The sequence below is a fragment of the Choloepus didactylus genome, chromosome 10 (genome assembly GCF_015220235.1).
Source record: "Choloepus didactylus isolate mChoDid1 chromosome 10, mChoDid1.pri, whole genome shotgun sequence".
Taxonomy (NCBI): Eukaryota; Metazoa; Chordata; class Mammalia; order Pilosa; family Megalonychidae; genus Choloepus; species Choloepus didactylus.
Genome location: NC_051316.1, coordinates 110,043,417 through 110,061,298, shown reverse-complemented (window position 1 = coordinate 110,061,298; position 17,882 = coordinate 110,043,417). Strand labels below are relative to the sequence as shown.

The 17,882-nt window shown below is 39.6% G+C and overlaps 1 protein-coding gene across 1 annotated transcript in view; it reads right to left on the bottom strand.

Moving 5' to 3' along the window:
- Window positions 1–12,752: 12,752 nt before the first annotated feature.
- UGCG (UDP-glucose ceramide glucosyltransferase) overlaps window positions 12,753–17,882 on the bottom strand; it is a 38,956-nt gene continuing 33,826 nt past the window's right edge. The window contains exons 7-9 of the mRNA XM_037797473.1: window positions 17,313–17,399; window positions 16,627–16,816; window positions 12,753–15,374 (exon numbers count right to left, since the gene is read on the bottom strand). Coding sequence (XP_037653401.1) covers window positions 15,204–15,374; window positions 16,627–16,816; window positions 17,313–17,399 — 448 coding nt within the window. The 3' untranslated portion in view covers window positions 12,753–15,203. The remainder of the gene's footprint in view (window positions 15,375–16,626; window positions 16,817–17,312; window positions 17,400–17,882) is intronic.

The following is a 17,882-nucleotide window of genomic DNA, read 5'->3' as shown; positions in this document are numbered from 1 at the left end:
TCATACCAATAGTTGCATACCAGATGTTGGAACTGTATAGATTAGCTCTAGTGAAAAACCATATCTGGAAAAGCAGATATAATTTGTGTTACTACTTATTTAAGCTTGTAAGAATCCTCTGTATCTCTTTGAGAGCCATCTGACAGCTGCATAGGCAAAACACGTGTGTTAAAAGGGGATATGACAAGAATCATGAGCCCTGCAACTTTCAACTCTTTTTCGGTTTGCATTCATTCCTGAGAATCTTTCAGAAATGTGACATTGACTTTACCTTACTCTCATGGTAGGCAGGGAAGCCTTAGAGCTATGCTGTCCAATACATGTGGCTACTGAGCACCTCAAATATGGTTAGTCCTAATTGAGATGTTCCCTGTGTATAAAATATACACCGTATTTGGAAGACTGAGTCTTAAAAACAGACATACAATACCTCATTAGTATGTTTTATATTGATTACATTTTGAAATGGTTACTCTTTTGGATATATTGGGTTAAATAAAACATATTACTAAAATTTATTTCAGCTTTTTTTTACTTTTTAAAATAATGTGGCTGATAGAAAGTTTAAAATTAGATGTTTTGCTCACATGTTTCTACTGAACAGCACTCCTCTAAAGACTTAACATGCATTTCTTACCATAATAGCCCTCATGACGGAGACTAAGAAGCCAATTTGGAAATTATGCCAGTTGCTGAAATTATCTATTCCAACTATTCACTCAACTGCAAGATGGGTTTGAGGTTTCAAACAGTCCAACATAAGGCTGATTTGAATCAAAGCAATTATAACCTAACTCTCATAAGACTAATGCTGACTGGTAGGTGGTCCACAGTGGCATTCTAGATTTCCATTATTTCATAGCCAGAAGTTTGGATATTTTCTTTCTTAAGTATATTTTTACCCTGATAAATAACTATAAGTCTCTTTGGAGATGGCAAGGTGGAAGAGGCATAAGTTTATACCTATAATCTTATCATAGAGTCTTTCTTAAGATTGCCCACCTTCCTTTCATTTAAAGGACTCAGGGTCTCTGAACTGAATCAGGCCTGGGAACTGAGTAAGGAAGTACGGTTCTTCACTGTGGTGGCTCAACTCCCACCAGAGCTGGAACTTTTGGTTATGTAAATCAAGTAAAACCTTGTGGTGAACTGTGCATCTGTTTCAATCCTAGACCTTCTGATTAATTAGACACCTCCAAAGAGTCAGACCATTCAGATTAACACTTTAGTACCTTTGCCAATTATGATAATCACGGATAAGAGGCCTCGGATGTTTAAGTGCTGATGCTTGGCCTTGCTTGTAAGTGCCCTACCTGCATCCCATCTCCCCAGCTGAAATCAGGGAGACTATTTTCAGCTACAGTTCCTCCCATCAGCATCTCTGGCCTACAAGCACTTTACAGCGATTCTGGCTCTCCCTGACCCAATGCAAACCAATTCTCACTGGCTTGAGAATGATATGATCTTGGTCTTCATTGAGGTGGTGGTGGTGGTGGTGGTGGGGAGGTTGTGCATAATTAGGAGCTGGACGAGCCACATATGATAAATCCTCTCAATATTTCTGTCTTCCTAAGTCTTTGTATATCTTCCTCTACATTATTCCAAGGAATTTCTGGCCTCTTGGCTTCATTTGGTGTGGCCTATCTTTGAATCACATTTCCAGTTAGCCAACTGAGAAAAATGATAAGAACCATTCCCAGCTACTGGAGCTAGCATTTTTATATAAAATCTCTGGAAAGAATACCATATTGAAAAACTTAGCCTAATTTTATTTATGTTCCTTTCTCCTCCAAGGTTTTGCTGATAAAAATGAGCAAAGATAAAAAAGTAATTATCAAAAACTTAAAATTCCTTTGATGAAGTAGCTTTCTTCCTGGTTCTGGGTTCCTAGGGACATGCTGATTTGTAATTCTGGTTGTAAGTCTAGAAACAATCAGAGATGATAAGGATGGGACATGAAGAGAATTGGCCTCTTAAAAGGTAACCTCCTCTAGCAAGTCCATTGTGAGTTCTCCAACAGAGAAGGAAGAGGAGGAGCTTGCCTGCCAGAAAGAGAGGTTCAGTGGGATTTGGGATTCTCTGAGTCCCATGAATCTCACCAATTCATTTCTTGGTGCCCTACTTCTTTCTGATGCATGCTAAAACTTTTACAATAGGCTTTATGACGCTATGAATTCAACTGAGGTTTTAATCCAACATGCTGCAGAATCAGACTATTAGGAGCAGCAGAGAAAGCCAGGCTGGTCATCAAACCCAAGAGCAAGTAGGAATTGGAAGATAAAGTCAATGAGACCAAGAGCCAGGAACAGATTGGAGACATATCTGCTGGAGAGGTCAAGTAAAGGTAGGTGAAGTGAGGCTGTGATCTTGGCATGGACCTTTCTTGGGTGCCCGCCTCCTGAGGAACTGGGTCATCAGACCCTCATAAAGGAAGGCTTAGGGTCAGAGTGAAAAAAGGGGAAATTCCCACTGTAGGCAAATGCATTGCCATCTGACCTGCAAAAAAGGGAAGAAAAATTTTTAGCCACACTTAGGTCATAGGAGTGGGGATGGTTTCCACAAAGTAAACTTCTCATTAGGATTAGAGAAGCAGCCTTCCTTCTTGGCCCTCTGCCTTCAAGTTCATTCTCTCTAATTCAACCTTCACAGAGCAGCCAGAAAAATCTTTCTAACATACAAAACCTTTATTGGCTCCCCACTGCTTTGGGGATGATCAGGCTTTCAAGACTGCACGCTTTGGCCCTGCTGATCTCAATATCCCCATCTCATTTTCCCCACCTCCATCTCTACCCCTGTTCTCAATCCCATAGCTTCCCAATTACATGGAACTTCATGCAGACCTCGGTAACAGAGGGAAGAAATGCTATATAAAAGGGCACAGCCTTGTAATGAGGATGGATTCTGTACAAGGGCAGGTCTTAATCACAAGCTTTCTGCTAGGCCTTTGTACTAGTAAGGGAGAAATTATTCTTTTTGTTCAGCAGAACATTTTGATGGGTTTTGTATCTGCACAGGTGGGCCTGGGGGCTCAGTTTAGCAACTGTAGTTAGCTTGCCCTGTATAAAGTATGAGAAGAATTTTGGGAGGGACAGGAAAAAGGTGAGAAGTTCGGAATGTATGTGAAAGCGCTGGAGAGTATGGACTGGTGAAAAGAGAAAAGGGCATGAAAATGGTTACTAAGTCATGCAAAGTCCAGGCGCTTAAAAAGCTGGATATAACTTGCAGACACCTAAGTAAAATTCCTGACAAAATGAAACATGAACAATAATGTTAGCTCACAGGCCTCTGGAGAGGTCCTGGATGAAATCTGAGCTGAGGTTTAAGGGATAAGAAGATTCCAATAGGCAGAGAAAGTAAAGATGGAGGGAAAGAGACAAACTTTCAGGCCAAGGAGAGAGCATGGCAGCAAGGACTCTCTGGCTCTATTTGGAGAACAGAGGAGCCTGGTGAGAGCAAGGAATTGGGTTGGAGGTGGTGTGGTAGGAGAGCTGAGGCTGGGAATGTAGCATGAAATGAGAATAGGAAAGGACCAGATTTTACAAAGCTTTGAGTAATGCTGAGGACCATGGGGTCAGGAAAAGAAGCCAAAGTCAGAAGTTCAGCTCTAGGTCAGTATCAAGACAAAGCAGGAAGAAGAAGGAGAGGAGGAAGAGGAGGAAGAGGAGGAGGAGAGAGGAGGAGGAGGAGGAAGAGGAGGAGGAGGAGGAAGAGGAGGAGGAAGAGGAAGAAGAAGAAGAAGAAAAACCAAGGAAAATTAAAAAAATGAAAAAGTATAGATGGTGGGCAGCCTGGGGAGTCCAGAGCTCCTTGTTGAACGCTGATCATGTCAGGGAGATTGGTGTAGGATAAAGCCACAGGATGGAAGACTGGGGTGGACAATTATCCTTCATTGTCTCTTTCTGACTGAAGCTCTTGAGAAATTAAGTCAGGATTCTTTTTGGTCTAGTATTTCTGGGGACCTTGAGTAGGAAATGTATCACTGTTGCAGTTTCCAAATATGTGTACTCACAGCTTTCGTCATCTTCATGTATTCCTTAAACCCAAATAATCTGGTTTCTGCTCCTTCCACTCTACTGAACTGGTTTCCTAGGAGCAGCTGGTCTTAAAACATTTTTCTGGCACAAAGTCACATGGGCATTCTCTGAGTCAGGAGAAATTTCCGGCTCTAGGTGAAAGTCCCAGCCCTTTCCCTTTCAAGCAAGAAAATATATCATAATGAAAAGCAAGGCAAGTCATTCATAGAGAAGCTATGTAGTACGATGAATTGTGTCCCCTAAAAAGACATGGTTGTGTCCTAATCCCCGGTACCTGTGAATGTGACCTTATTTGGAAATTGGGCCTTTGCAGATGTAATCAAGTCAAGACAAGGTCATACTGAATTAGGGTAGGTCCTGAACCTAATGACTGGTGTCTTTATGAGAGAAAGGAGAGGGAGATTTGGAGACAGAGGCACAGAGACCCAGAGAAGAAGGCCATGTGAAGATTCAGGCAGAGATTGGAGTGATGCAGCTACAAACCAAGCAATGCCAAAGATTGCCACCAATCACCAGAAATTAGAGGGGAGATGGAACAGAGTCTCCTCCCTCAGAGCTTCCAAAAGGAGCCAACCCTGCCAACACCTTGATTTTGGACTTCTGGCCTCCAGAACTGAGAGAATAAGTTTCTGTTGTTTCGAGCCACCCAACTTGTGGTACTTAGTTATGGCAGCCCTAGGCAACCCATACAAGGTATATTACTCACACACTGGTACCTCACCATTAATAGATTTGAATCTAATCAGAGTAGAAAACCAATTGCAAAAACCCATTTTCAAGAATCTGTTTCTCAAGAACAGAGCTGTATTAGTCAACGTTCTCTAGGGAAACAGAACCAACAGGAAATACCTGTAAATATTATAAGATTTTATAAAAGTGTCTCACGCAACTGTAGGGATACACAAGTTCAAATTCCTTAAGGAAAGCTGCAAGCTGGCAATTCCAATGAAGGTTTTTGATGAATTCCCCAGGAGATGCTGGCTGGCTGAAGTAGAAAGGAAAGTTCTCCTTTCTAACTTCTTCTTTTAAAGCCTTCAACTGATTGGATTAAACGTCTCTCATTGCTGAAGACACTTTCCTTAATTGATTGTAGATGTAATCAGCCATAAATGCCATCAACTTATTGATTATTTAAGTACATGAAATGTCCTTGCGTAACAGGCCAATGCTTTCTTGATCAGATAACTGGGCCCTATCACCTGGCCAAGTTGACACATAAGCCTAACCATCACACTGCATCAACCACATCAACTTTGTTTTGTTGAAAAGAACACAAATCTTGCAAAATGGTGAGCAACTATTCCTGCAGAACTGTAAGGAGATACATTTGATTGGGTAATTCACCTTAAAATATTAATGTCTGTAAGATACTTAAAAATCCTTATTCAGCCTTTTCTAAAAACATATAAAACTGCATATTTTTAACAGTTTCTTTAAGCAATGTTTTGCCTAAGAACCAAAATGTGCTCAACTCTTTGCATGGCCCCTCCTCAATCAATCTTGGCAGAGATTGGCAGAGACTTTTGGTGTCTGTGGGGTGATTTCAAGTGGTTATGCTGTTTAGACTATTAGTTATCACGATATCCATGCTGATAGCATGGACTTGTAATTACCTAATTTAAATAATTTAAGGGTATCATTTATTTCTATCCAGGACCACCCACATCTCCTATTGCAGTTGGGCAATCCTGTTTTGCCTTCGTTTCCTTGTCCTTATCACCAGTCCTGGAACTTCTCTCTTCCCTCCTTATAACTGACCAATGACAGGCCAGCCAGAGGAAAATAGGGAAGATGCTAGAGAAGTCAAGCAGGTCTGGAACATGGGAAAGGAATGAAATTAGAAGTGGAGACTTTGGAGTAATTTTCATAGAAGTGATAGATGAAGACAGTGGATGAAATAACCAAAGATAGTGTCAACTGGTGAGAGCCAAGGGCAGAATCTGGGGGACCTATTTAGAGATACAGTGAGAGAAAAACATACAGGAAGAGAGGCTGCGAAACTTTGGCTCAGACTAAACCTTTTGGTAGCCATGGGACTTTGGGTAGCTTACTTAATTTTGTGAGCCTAAGGTTATTTCTTTGTCATATGGGGGATATTAAAGCACATCCTGAATTGGTAGGTTTAAAGGAGGTCATATTTATAAAGCATAGTAATGGTTAGTTCCTTTCTCCTTTCAAAGAAGAAAGAAGTAGTAAAAGGAGTATCACGGTGTCTTGGAAAGAGATTTCAAGATTTCAGTGGAGGGTCATGGACAATAAGGAATTAAAAATGACTGGCGAATTCTGGAACCCTGAGGAAAAAGCCCTCAGTCCTGTCTGGAGAGATTAATCCTTTTTCACCAGATGAAACTGCAATGGAATGTCCTGAGGTAACTGACTTGAAAGACACTTGTACTTCCTTTCATGACCCACTCCCACTAACCCTCTTTGCATCCAGGCCTATAACTAGACTAAAGGCCCAGCAGGACTCCAAAAGTTGAGGTACAAAGTGTGACCCATGAGGAGGTATGATATATTCCAGAAGAAGTACATGAGTTTTCTAATTTATATAAACAGAAATCAGGGGGCATATGTGTGGGAATGGATATTTAGGGTGTGTGATAAAGGTGGAAGGAATATAAAGTTGGATCAGGCTGAATTTATTAATTTGGGCTCACTAAGCAAAGATCCTGCATTCAGGAGTTAGAAAGGGCATTAACAGTTTGTTTCGGTGGTTGGCTGAAACATGGATCAAAGGTGGCCAACCTTATCTGAGGTCAAAATGCCAGAACTGCCCTGGTATAAAGTAGAGGAGGCTTAGGGAGATTGGAATGTTAGAGTGGATTTATCATGGAAGAACTGCTCAAACACCCCAGGAATGTCCAGAGAACACACCTTTCACCAGGACTGTGAGGAATAAATTTGTGAGACTAACTCCGTCATCTCTGAAGAGCTCTGTAGTCATCCTTACCTGTAGGTCAGATATTACTGTGAGAACTGCTGTCACTGAGCTGGAAACCTTAAACACAATGGGGATGATCAGATTCCGAGTTGGCAGAAGCCACGTGGCATCACTTAACTGCCAAAGACAAGGTGGGTGTGGCTACCATAATGGACAGCAGACTCAAAGCAACAGTTGAAATAATCTGACTCACAGAGACCTATGGCACTGGCTAGCAGATCATGGGGTACCTAGAAGTAAAATAGATGGGCAGTCTACTAAATTTCTACTTGATTTGTATAAGCAGAAGTGTTCTAGGTCTAATGAACAAAAGTCTAATGAGAACTACTAAAACAGAGAGTCATGGCCCTTTAATCAATTCCCAGATTAGAGACAGTTTACAGACTCAGAACCCCATGAGGGGAAGTCTAGGTCTCCTTGGGGAAGGACTCTTACACTGCCAAAAATTTATACTGCTAATCTTCCTTCCAGCCTTCCCCAAAGAGACCTACAGCTTTTTACCAGGGTAACTGTGCACTGGGGAAAAGGAAATGATCAAATATTTTGGAGATTATTAGACACTGGGTCAGAAGGGACTAATTCCAGGAGACCCAAAGCATCACTCTGATCCACCAGAGTAGGAGTTTATGGAGGTCAGGTGATTGATGGAGTTTTAGCTTGGGTCCATCTCACAGTGGGTCCAGTGTGTCACCAGACCCATTCTGTGGTTATTTTCCCAGTTCTGGAATGCATAATTGGAATAGACATACTCAGCAACTGGCAGAATCCCCACATTGGTTCCCTGACTTGTGGAGTGAGGGATATTATGGTAGGAAATGCCAAGTGGAAGCCACTAGACTTGCTCCTACCTAGCAAAATAGTAAATCCAAAGCAATAATATATTCTTGGAGGAATTTCAGAGATTAGTGCCACCATCGAGGACTTGAGGGATGCAGGGGTGGTGATTCCCACCACATCCCCATTCAACTCTCCTAATTGGCCTGTGAAGAAAACAGCCATGTCTTGGAGGATAACAGTGGATTATCATAAACTTAACCAGGTGGTGACTCCAATTGCAGCTGCTGTTCCACATGTGGTGTCATTGTTTGAACAAATCAACACATCCCCTGGTACCTGGTATGCAGCTACTGATCTGGCAAATGCTTTTTTCTCAAGAAGTTGCTAAGGACCACCAGAAAGAGTTTGCTTTCATCTGGCAAGGCCAGCAGTATACCTTCACCGTCCTACCTCAGGGGTATACCGACTCTGCCACCCTATGTCATAATCTTGTCTGCAAGGACCTTGATCATTTTTCCCTCCCACAAGACATCACACTGGTTTATCATATTGATGATATCATGTTGATTGGGCCTAGTGAGCAAGAAGTTGCAACTACTCCAGACTTAATGGTAAGGCATTTGTGTGTCAGAAGATGGGAGATTAAAAAAAAAAAAAAATACAGGGTCCTTTTCACCTCTGTGAAATTTCAGTGGTGGGGGGCATGTCAAGATATCCCTTCTAAGGTGAAGGATAAGCTGTGGAATCTGACCACTCCTACAGCCAAAAAAAGATGCACACCACCTAGTTGGCCTCTTTGGATTTTGGAAACAACATATTCCTCATTTGGGTGTGCTACTCTAGCCTATTTACCAAGTGACTAGAAGAGCTGCTAGCTTTGAGTGGGGACCAGAATAAGAGGAGGCTCTGCAAACAGGTCCAGGCTGCTGTGCAAGCTGCTCTGCCACTAGGGCAAATGATCTAGCAGATCCAATGGTCTCGGAAGTGTCAGTGGCAAATAGAGATGCTGTCTGGAGCCTTTGGCAAGACCCTATAGGAGAATCACAATGCATGCCCTTAGGATTTTGGAATGGAGTCCTGTTACCCTCTGCAGATAACTACTTTCTTTTTGAGAAACAGTTTTTGGCCTGCTACTGGGCCTTTGTAGAGACTGAACACTTAACCAAGTTACCATGAGACCTGAGTTACCTATCATGAGCTGGGTATTGTCTGACCCACCAAGCCATAAAGTTGAGCATGCACAGCAGCACTCCATCATAAAATGGAAATGATATATATGAGATAGGGCTTGGGTGGGTCCTGAAGGCACAAGTAAGTTACATGAGAAAGTGGCCCAAATGCCCACGGTCTCCACTCCTGCCACATTCTCTTTCGCAGCCCAGAGCTATGGCCTCTTGGGAAGTTCCTTACAATCAGTTGACTGAGGAAGAGAAAACTCGGGCCTGGTTTACAGATGGTTCTACATGATATGTAGGTACCACCTGAAAGTGGACAACTGCAGCACTGCAGCCCCTTTCTGGGATGTCCTTTAAGGACAGTAGTGAGGTTGTTCATTTTGCTTAGAAGAACTGGCCAGAGGTGCATTTGTATACTGACTCAAGGGCTGTTGCTAACGGTTTGGCTGAATGGTCAGGGATGCTTGGAAGGACTATGATTGGAAAATTGGTGACAAAGAAGTCTGGGGAAGAGGTATGTGCATAGGCCTTTCTGAGTGGGCAAAAAACATGAAGACATTTGTGTCCCATGTGAATGCTCACCGAGGGTGATTTCAGCAGAGGAAGGTTTTAATCATCAAGTGGATACGATGACCTGTTCTATGTATACCTGTAAGCCTCTTTCTCCAGCCACTCCTGTCAATGCCCAATGAGCTCATGAACAAAGTTGTAATGGTGGTAGGGATGGAGGTTATGCATGACCTCAGCAACATGGACTTCCACTCACTAAGGGCAATCTGGCCACAGCCATTGCTGAGTACCTAATCTGCCAGCAGCAGAGACCCACACTCATTTCCTGAGGTGATCAGCCTGCTCCTTCACTTCCATCATGGAAAGGGCAGTGATTTGTTCTAACTGGAATGGACACATACTCCGGATATGGGTTTGCCTTCCCTGCAAGCAGTACTTTGCCAACACTACCATCTGTGGACTTACAGAATGCCTTATCCACCATCATGGTATTCTGCACAGCATTGCTTCTGGGCAAGGAACCCACTTCAGAGCAAATGAAGTGCAGGAATGGGCACATGGTCATGGAATTCTCTGGTCTTACCATGTTCCCCGTCATCCTAAAGCAGCTGGATTGATAGAAGGGTGGAATGGCCTTTTGAAGACTCAACTGTGGGCCAACTGGGTGGCAATACCTTGCATTGTTTTCCAGGAGACTGTGTAGGCTCTGAATCAGTGTCCACCCTATAGTGCTGCTTCTCCCATAGCCAGGATTCACAGTCCTAGGATCAAGGGGTTGGAAACAGGAGTGGCACCACTATTACCTCTAGGGATCCACTAGAAAAAATTTTGCTTCCTGTCCCTGCAACCTTAAGCTCTGCTGGTTTACAAGTCTTAGTTCCAAAAGGAGGAGTGCTCCCACCAGGAGACACAACAATTCCACTGAACTGGAAGTTAAGACTGCCACCTGGCCACTTTGGGCTTCTCATGCCTCTGAATCAACAGACAAGGAAGGGGATTACTGTACTGGCTGGGGTGATTGATTCTGACTATCAAGGAGAAATAGCACTGCAACTATACAATGGAGGTAAAGATGAGTTTTCCTGGAATACAGGAGATCCCTGAGGGCATCTCTTAGAACTACCATGCCCTGTGATTAAAGTCAATGGAAAACTACAACAACTCAATCCAGGCAGGACTACCAATAGCCAAGAAACTTCAGGAATGAAGGCTTGGGTCACCCCCCAAGCAAAGAACCACGGCCAGCTAACATGTTTGCTGAGGGTAAAGGGAACATGGAATGGGTAGTGGAAGAAGGTAGTGGTAAATATGAACGACAACCACATGACCAGTTACAGAAACAAAGACTGTAATTGTTATGAATATCCTTCCTTGCTTTGTTATGTTTGTATTTGTAAAAAAAGCAAATTTGTTTTCTTCTCTATCTTATCCCCTTATCATATGGCGTAAGTTGTACTGTTCATTTGTAGTATTTAAGTTATAGGATATCAAGTTTAAGAGTGAATATTACCCAAGGACTGGCACCCTATTCTGGAGAGATTTAGTGTGTTTCCCATTGTACGTAGGAAGTTGAGTATTGTTAGGTATAAAATATGACTGCTATTGTTTTTAGAGATTGATCATGGTTTAAGGTGATGTGTATGGCTGCCAAGTTGACAAGGGGTGGACTGTGATGGTTAGGCCCATGTGTCAACTTGACCAGGTGATGGTGCCCAGTTGTCTGGTCGAGCAAGCACTGGCCTGTTACTGCAAGGGCATTTTGTGTACTTAAGTCAACAGTAAGTTGATTGCATTTATGGCTGATTATATCCACAGTCAAGAAAGGAGACTGTCTCCAGTGATGAGACATTTAATACAATCACTGGAAGGGTTTAAAAGGAAAAGTGGTGACTTCAGCAGTAAGAAGAGAGAATTGTCATCTCTACTTCAGCCCACCAGCTCCTCCTGGGGAATTCATCTAAAACCTTCATTGGAGTTGCCAGCTTGCAGCCTTCCCTAAGAAACTTGAACTTGTGCACCCCCACGGTTGCATGAGACACTTTTATAAAATCTCATAATATTTACAGATATTTCCTGTTGGTTCTGTTTCCCTAGAGAATCATGACTAATACATATGGTCATAAATTATAACATAATGAATAATTCAAGCACTCTATCTTAATACAAGGAAATGTCTAAACTGTTTTAATTCATATGAACAGTCTTGCAATGTACTAATCTTCCCTATAAACAACATATGTAAAGCCTTTTACCTTAGTTTCATAATTTACATCCTTATTCAGCAGGTTTGAATCTGGTTCTCTAGAACAGTTTTTAAGAGCTGGAATACAGATGGCTAAGATTTATGTTTTTGTGGTTGTTTTTAATTTTAAGGTTTATGTAAGTTTTGAAGTTGTTGTAGGCAGAACTTCAAACATGATCCAGTAGAGAAGCGTAGATCACTGGAATCTGATATATGCAGGGGCCTCTCGCAGCTTGGTCACCAGCTGGCCACCTAACCCTTGTGACCACAATCTGCTGGTGGCTGCCTCAGCTCCTTCACTCTAAAATAAGGGTGAGGGCTTTGCAAGGTTTTCCTAGCTATAAAGTTCTAAGACTTATACCCAACTTTATCCTTATCATTTCTTAAATGTTGGGATTAAAAGTATAATTTAGAAAGTAGGAGGAATGAGCTTATTAACTGGGTCAAAGTGCTAGATCCCTTTCAGATTCTTCCTCCCCTGGCATTTGCTGTCCAGTTAAATGTATACTTCTCTCACAGGCTGGAAATGCCTCTAGCTTGGGAGGTGCTTGGTCCTAGACAGCTTGGGGTGCAGCTGACTCTCTCCCCTTTTAGGTTCCAAGCAGCAACGCCATTCCACTCCTTTCCTTGGATTTGCCTTTCCCAGCCATCAGAGTGGTAAGACCCCAGAGGAGGAGTTCAGGTTGTAGTCCAGGGAATGGAGACCAAAGGGCCACTGAGTCTTTTCTAAATGTCACTATAGGTCCGTGTTTCTGGATCTTGGTTGCACTGTAGAATCAAGAGCCAACCGCAGGCCCTCCCTCAGGATAATTAAATCAAAATCTCTGGGGGCAGGGCCCAGCACCTGTATATATTTCTTTAAGTTCTCCAAGTGATTCTAACATACAAATCAAAGTATAAAAGTCCTATGCTAGATCATAGGTCTGTCTGTAGCACAGGCAAAAGGAAGATTTCAAAATTAACACTTGACAGACCCTTCTAATAATTCTGATGTGATGGGAATGCATGTTAGATTATTTACAAAATATAGAATAAAAGGAAAGACCATAAATAAAAACATATTAATACTAATGTTTTGATTGTATTCAAATTTTTATTTTTTGAACAAAAAACTTAAGACAGTGATTTTAAATAAAACAATACATTCTAGACATTTTTTTGACAGCTCATTAAATTTGGACTCCTACAGTTCTGTTGTGATGCTTTCTTCAACATCTATATTATTTATCACTTCATCATCACTCCAAATATGCTAAACAGAGAATCATTCTGTCTGCTTACATGAAGCATCATTTGAAGGAAATACTCTACTACCACTTAAAGCACACATACAGAACAGTCATTTTTTTATATTTACAAAACACAAGAAGTCTGTCCGGCCATTTTGGTTGTGTTGTCACATTGCCCACACTGAAATCAGCATAACACTAAGTAATAAGCAAGATTTCACTTCAGCAGTGCAAAGAATGGCATCAACCAAACTTCATTAAACAAATCAACAAACTACAAACATGGTCAGCAAAATTCAATCTGTGTAATAGTGATTTAAGAAATAAACATGTAGTGGGTCACGACTAGACTGGTTTTTTCACTGTGCAACTTCCCTCAGGGAACAATACTACCTAATTCACAGAAAGAAAGGAAAATGCATCAAAGCCTTTGTTCATGAAGAAAATGCCCTTCAAACAAATTCATCATAAGGCAGGGAAAAAAAAAGTTGGAGGAAGCATTTTGGCCCAGAGAAAAGTTTAAACATAATGCGTGTACATACTATATACACATTTACAGATATAATGCAATTTAAACCATGAATATAGTCATTAGACAATTAAACAAATTGGCTCAGTAAAGTGAAAAGGTGTCCATTTCCTATAAATATGGAGTTATTGCTAAAATGCTACACATTATGCTTTGACATGGAAATTACAGGAACTTCGAATTTCAAGCTGCCATATTGCCAGTGTTAGCCCTGCAGGAGGCAGTCATATGGACAACATGCCATCCAATTCTAAAGAAAAAGCATAAATACAACTACAAAAAGAAAGAAAAAAAAATTAAAAAGGAAAGGCTTATGCACTGTACCTTACATTTTTGCCTATTTTTTAAAAAAACAAAAACAAGTCCAGTTCACCACAAGTTAAGCACAACCTGACAAGCAAGTTTAGCGACATGATAGGAAGAGAAAAGTGAAATACAGCACACATTTACAACTAGCACTGATGTAGTCTATTTTGTCATACAAACTGGAGTACAAAAATCCAATTTAAATAAGACTGGACTAACCATAATAGTATATATATTAAAAAAAAGAACAAAAAGCAAACACAACACACACACTCACAGTAGACCTAGTTTGATACTGATTAAATTTAACAGTAAAACTCATCTTGTCCCTCTTAATACTCTACTGCAATTTATTTATTGATGGCTAGAATCGTTACTTACTTTAAAAAGATATTAAATACCTGTATAATGAAATTACATTCTTATTAACAATAAGACATACTGTGTAAGAAAATAGCTCATGTGTGAAATGTGTCTGAAATGCGTTTTTCCTCACAACTATCAAAATATCCACTCACACTAAAACAAAGCCATCCCCAACCCCCCCTGAAAAAAAAACTGAGAAAAGATGGGGTTGGGTGAGGAGCAGGGAAAGGTTTAGCTATACTAGTTACAGCACAGTGATTAACAATGGTTCAAGACAGAACCAACAAGAGGTGGTCAAAAAGATGCCTTCAATACATGGCTACAAGTAAAACACAGACTCGGCCACTTTTGGTTCATTGCAGTGAGACCAAAAAAATATCTCTCACAGATTCATATAAATACTAGACTCCAGCTCGTTTATTATTATTTAAGTTTTTCTGTTTGTTTTTGCAAAGCCTAGCTACCTTATTACAATTTATATTTGCTCTGCAACAACTACAAGAGGTAGGCATAAAGCATGAAAAAGTTTCTCAGTTAGTACCTCACCATGGTTGTTCACTGCACAACAGTATTTACTCTAGACGTGAAAACTGATTATCTTTTAGTCTTTTCTAAATCCCCAAATTAAGCTGCTGCCATCCATAAATGTTCTGCAAGAGTGTACTCACAAATAAGAAACTTTCTCTACTGAAGGATACTGTCATAGTGGTTGTTGCAGAGCATTCATTATATATATATATATATATATATATATATACACACACATATATATATATAATTTATTTATTTATGTTTTAAAAACCAAACAAACAACAATAACAACGACGACAACAAAAACAAACCCAGGTTCCTGGAACCAAGTCTCTTGATTCTCTACTTTCACAAAATAAAGTGTACCATTTGACTAAAACTACAGATGTGTATTTTGTTTTTTTCCCCCCAAAGATGCCAAGTGCCATGCAAAATAAATTAAAGAACAGATACGAAAATGTACATGTGATAAAACTATTGAAGGTAGGTTTTTAAAAGCATTTATATAAACATAATTTATAATATTTCTCTTTTTTCCTTTATATACAGTCACAAAGCTGTAGTTATACATCTAGGATTTCCTCTGCTGTACCTCCACAACGCAATCTGTAGCGACCAGTTCTCCAGCTTATAGTAGGATCCCATAATGCCGACAAAAAAATGTATATTGTCATGGATTCGCGGATGAACCAAGCTACTGCATAATCAAGTTTTGAAAAACACAGTGTGCCACCCTAGGAATTAAAAAAATAATTAATCTACTGACCATTAGACTAAAGATCTACTGAAAAATGAAATTCTTGGATTTCAACTGTACTAAGTATACTACATAAAATTAAGTCTGCTCCACAACCCTTTTTAGGTTCTAAAGAATTGGGGTAGCTGGTGGTAGATACCTGAAACTATCAAACTACAACTCAGAACCCATGAATCTCAAAGACAATTGTATAAAAATGCAGCTTATGAGGGGTGACAATGGGATTGGGAAAGCCATAAGGACCACACTCCCCTTTGTCTAGTTAATGGATGGATGAGTAGAAAAATAGCGGAAGGAAACAAACAAACAAACATACAAAGGTACCCAGTGTTCTTTTTTACTTTAATTGCTCTTTTTCACTTTAATTATTATTCTCATTATTTTTGTGTGTGTGCTAATGAAGGTGTCACGGATTGATTTAGGTGATGAATGTACAACTATGTAATGGTACTGTGAACAATCGAATGTACGATTTGTTTTGTATGACTGCGTGGTATGTGAATATATCTCAATAAAATGAAGATTTAAAAAAAAAAAAAAGAAACACAGGAAAATAAGTAACATAGGAATGTGCACCAAAAGACATGACCGGAATGAAAATCTATGGCCTGAATTAACACCGCAGTTTAGAATACAAGAAAAATTTTTCATCAAATGCCCTGAAAATACAAGTTTAATGCAAGCCAGGAGCAGTATGCTGAAGAAAAGTAGTTACTGGAGGTAATATGATTTCTTAAACTATTGTTTTTTTTCAATTTGAAATATGTGTAAAATATTTTTTTCTTGGTGTGTGTGTGTTGGCTTTCAATTTACATTAACTTAAACATTACATAAAATGAAATAAAAATAAGAAAAAACATCAAAAAAAATTTAAGTCTGCTCCATTAGGTAATTTAACTGCTGTGCTATGCTGTTTAAGAAAATGCTAATTATAGTAGAAGCACTAAAATAGCTGCTATCCTAAAGTATTCTTAGTCTGAATACTCTCTAACTTGCTTAACATATTTTCTGTGGAGCCTTAATAAAAGTGACTTTATAACTGACTGAAAATTGAAAATCAAGTTAAGTTTTTTGTCAACATTCATACTAGGAAAAGTAATGTTTAAACCTAATATTAGCCTTCAATGAGAAGTAAAGATCAGCTCATAGATTTTCTTCAGCCTTCTCTAAATTAAAATAGTTTTAGTTCCACCAAATAACTGCAAACCTTTCCATGCCTATTCACATACCTGGACACCCCTGAGTTGAATGTAGTCAAATATAAACCATGCCAGACAATGACACATGAAAAACACCATAATGTCCCATCTGAATACATGGTGGGCTGCCCATCCAATAATTAAACTGGCAACAAAGCATTCTGAAATTGGTTCACAGATTATTGTAGCAGGAAGCATGTTAATTCGCAATTTGGTCCACCTAAAAAAAATCAAAAGGATTGTCTTTCAACAACAGCCTGGTTTCAAGACCAATAAATTTTTTTCCCAAAGTGATCAACTCTTTACCCTTCTGGTCCTCCTCTTTAAAAAAACTTGCTTTGAATCTCTTCTATTTTTATTTAGTACACAAAAGAAAAAAATATAGAAATTCATTTTGTGTGGCCTAGTCTGATGAATAAAGATTATAAAATTCAACAAGTTTAGAAAACTTAGAAAATACAGATTAATATATAAAAAATTCAATCAAAGTCTCAATGTCCTTTTTGAATGCCTTCACCATTACACAGCAGAGAAAATATACTTAGATTCAGGATTTATTTTAATACAGAAGGTAAACTCTGTCTTTTGGAACTAAACTAAACAAATAACTGACTCTTTAGATATTTTTTTTTTTACTAAGATAGACTATGCAAAAATTATCCCTCCTTCCCTTTTCTTTTACCAAGGTACAAAAAGAAGAAAAACAACTGATTTACCTGATCATTCTGGATTGAAACTGAGAAATTGAATATGAGCCAGAGTTTTGCATTGCAACTTGAGTGGACATTGCAAACCTCCAACCTCTGAAAATGAAGATAATTATAAAATGAGCTATAATGATGAACAAATTCTAAGAACACACGCAACACATGCCAAGTACAATAACTGCTGGTGTTCTGGGTGAGGCTAGTCCTCAGGATTAGCTCACTACTTCTGGGTATATTGTACTTACGATCTTTCAGCAATTACACAGGCTCATGATAGTGCCACCTTAAGATCTGAAAGGAAGTTTAACTCCCTCGCATTTTAAGAAAGTTAAAATGCAGTCTAAAGTACTAAAATGAGAGTACTGTGTTTGGAGAGGGCTCTGTATTTCATAGTTTAGTTTCTGATCACAACTAATCACCCTCCCACCCCAATGCGTGTGTGTGGATATTCAGTAAGAAATGTAACCATCATGAAAGATTTCTTATAACATATTTCAATTTTTAAATACCATATTTTTAGTATATGATCACACAATGCAGTGATCCCCTTTAAAAACAAGCAAGAATGATTTGGTGATA